This window comes from Carlito syrichta, unplaced genomic scaffold (assembly GCF_000164805.1).
Source record: "Carlito syrichta isolate Samal-C Ts95f unplaced genomic scaffold, Tarsius_syrichta-2.0.1 Scaffold302349, whole genome shotgun sequence".
In the NCBI taxonomy this organism is placed as follows: Eukaryota; Metazoa; Chordata; class Mammalia; order Primates; family Tarsiidae; genus Carlito; species Carlito syrichta.
Window position 1 is genome coordinate 20,727 of NW_007246445.1, and position 2,816 is coordinate 23,542.

Genomic DNA, 2,816 nt, shown 5'->3' on the forward strand with positions numbered 1-2,816 from the left:
GAGAGGGATCACCGGAGCCCAGCAGGTCGAGGCTGCGGTGGCCGGGAGCGGCCACTGCACTCCAGTCTGGGTGACTGAGTGAGACTCCAACTCAAAAAAAAAAAAAAAAAAAAAAAGAATTCAGACAAAAGAACTATCTAGAAATTCTACCAAAATAGATGAACCAGAGTTTATGCTTTGATTCGTTCCTCCCCAGCCGTGGCCCCCCACCGATATAGTCCACAGTAGAAATGATGTTGTAGCCTGAGTTTTGGATTCTTCATGACTTAGGAGAGCAGTTGATGTTAATAGAGGGCCATCAGAAGACTAGATGTTACTGACCTCATTAAGGACACCTATACTTCTAGTGGGCCTCTGAGAGTTCTTCAGAAGCAGCCCCATCCCCAAGAGCATTGCCCTGGCCTGACTCCACTCAGGAAATAGGACCCACATTCTGTTTTTGTTTTGTTTTCAGATATAAGACCTCCCTATATTGCCCAGGCTGGACTCAACTCCTAGGCTGCAGTCCATCCTCCTGCCTCAAGCCTCCCAAGTAGCTGTGACTACAAGCATGCACCACCATGCCCAGAAGGATCCAAATTCTTTTTTTTTTATTTAGTCAATGTCTTAGTGTCACCCAGGATAGACTGCAATGGCATGATCATGGCTCACTGCAGTTTCAAACTCCTGGGCTCAAGTGATTCCACCTCAACCTCCTGAGGAACTGGAACTACAGGCATGTGCTACCCCACCCTGCTAATTGCTTGATTTTTTGTAGAGATGGGGTCTCACCATGTTGCCCAGCCTGGTCTTGAATTCCTGGGCTCAAGCAGTCCTCCCACCTCAGCCTCCCAAAATGCTGGGATTATAGACGTGAGATACCACACCTGGAAGGATCCATATTCTTGTTGTTCCCAGATGTGGATTCAGTTTTTACCTCCCACTCATGATTTCTTCCCCATCTCTCTCACAGTAATCCTGCTTCTCCCCAGGATAATCTATCCCTCAACACCAACTCTGAACTGACATCACTGAAAACAGTCCAAATCAGATTCTCAGGAGATTAAAATTTCTTTTATTTCAATGCACATCTATAGCATTCACATACCTCAGCCCAGGGCAGGGGTTGGAGTAGGTAAGGAGAGGTATACTCAGTTTGTCCTTTCCCCAAAGGGGATTAATAGCTAGGTACAGACCAGCAGAAGCCCAACATCCTGAGTTCCAAATATCTGGATGTAATGGCAGGGCTCATTCTGCTCCAAAAAAGCTCAAACCCACTCCCAGGAAGGCAAGCCTTCTGCTACTTTGTTTCCTGCCTACCCGTAGGACGCAATGTCCTTCTGTCTGGCCAGGCATCTGTTGGAGAGGTGGATAGAGAAGAATGTACCCAACTCTCCACCCATAGCAACTATACTAGGTCTCTGATACCCCATTTTGGAGCATTGCTGAGGTCAGTCTCTGGAGGTACTGCTGTCGCAGAGGGGGCAACTGAGAATATAGCTCAAAGCCCTCTGGGAGGGTGGAATTGGGAAGCTTATAGTGCAGGAGGTGCCTCCGGAGACCCTGCAGAGAGGGAAGAAACTTTATGAAGTGGGTAGTGAGATCCTGCTGAGTCTCTGTCCCCTAAGATCCTCCAGTCTCCCACCCTCCTCATGGCCCTGACCCTACCTCATCTGCCAGCAGACAAGTTTTCTGCAGCATACTCCTGCAGGCAGTATTTACCTCATCCTAGAAGCAGAACAGGGAGAGATGGCACTGAGCTGAGGGCTGGTGCCCACCACTGGCCTTGCCTGACCCTCACCTCTTCTCTAGCTGGCACAGAGGCAGCTTAATTGCTAGCTCCCTTACTCCTTCTGAAGATGGAGATGTAACTTACTGAGCTCTTTGGATCTTGGGAGAAGATGAAGCTATTGACATGAGCCACAGCCACAGCATACAGCACTGGGCACCAATGTAGACGGAGTGCACCAGTAACCAGGGCCCGGAAGTAGAGCTGAAGGAGGGCCAGGTTGTCTTCAGGAGGGTCCGTGTAACACTCTAAGGCCACAGGCAACTGTGACAGGGGAAATGAGACATGAGCATATATGAACATACATCATTGAACAAGATGGATGGTTGATGGTCACATGAAACCAAATCATGAGGGCAGAGATCAGGGCCTGGACAGGCATCCATGCCTTTCTAGTACAAGGATCCAGGCTAAGGACTAAAGAGCAGACAGCAGGGGAAACTGGGAACTGAGAAGCAGTTGTGAATTTCTACTGCCTACTATTGCTTGTTTAATACATTTAAAATTAAAATTTCCATTTCTCAAGCTTCAGTTCTAAGGGAAAAAAATTAAAATTAAAACTTTCTAAATGTCACGTTCAACTGCTTGATTATCAAACTTTTCAAAAGTTCATGTTTTTTGGAACAGTAATTCTCTTTCTAAAATGTTATTCTTTTTTTTTTTTTTTTTTTTTTTTTTTTTAGTTGACATCTTGCTTATGGCAAAGCAAAAACAGGGTTTTGAAAGACGATTCTGGCAAAAGGGAGTCCTCATATACAGGACACTATCCGGACACTCGCTAAAGAAGAATAAGGAATCTGTGATACACTAGTCGACATTTCGAAAAATTCTCAGGGTATCTTGCTGTGTATAAAAGAGAATCAAGGCTTCGAGCTCGTCTAATGTTTCGGAGATACTTGTCTTGCGGGTATTATGAATCAGTCATTTCAAGACTCCAGCAACATTCTGGTCGTCTTGAAAGTTGTAATCAGGTATCTGGTAGTACAAAGGCCTTAGGTTCCTCGGGAAAATTACCGCCAGATTACCGGGAAAAAGTATCATTTTGCCG

At 46.0% G+C, this 2,816-nt stretch overlaps 1 protein-coding gene across 1 annotated transcript in view; it reads right to left on the reverse strand.

The window, feature by feature from the left end:
- Positions 1 to 1,033: 1,033 nt before the first annotated feature.
- Positions 1,034 to 2,816, reverse strand: part of RPAP1 (RNA polymerase II associated protein 1) — a 22,846-nt gene continuing 21,063 nt past the window's right edge. Inside the window, exons 23-25 of the mRNA XM_008056406.2 lie at positions 1,856 to 2,032; positions 1,648 to 1,707; positions 1,034 to 1,542 (exon numbers count right to left, since the gene is read on the reverse strand). Of these exons, the coding sequence (XP_008054597.1) occupies positions 1,393 to 1,542; positions 1,648 to 1,707; positions 1,856 to 2,032 (387 nt within the window). The 3' untranslated portion in view covers positions 1,034 to 1,392. The remainder of the gene's footprint in view (positions 1,543 to 1,647; positions 1,708 to 1,855; positions 2,033 to 2,816) is intronic.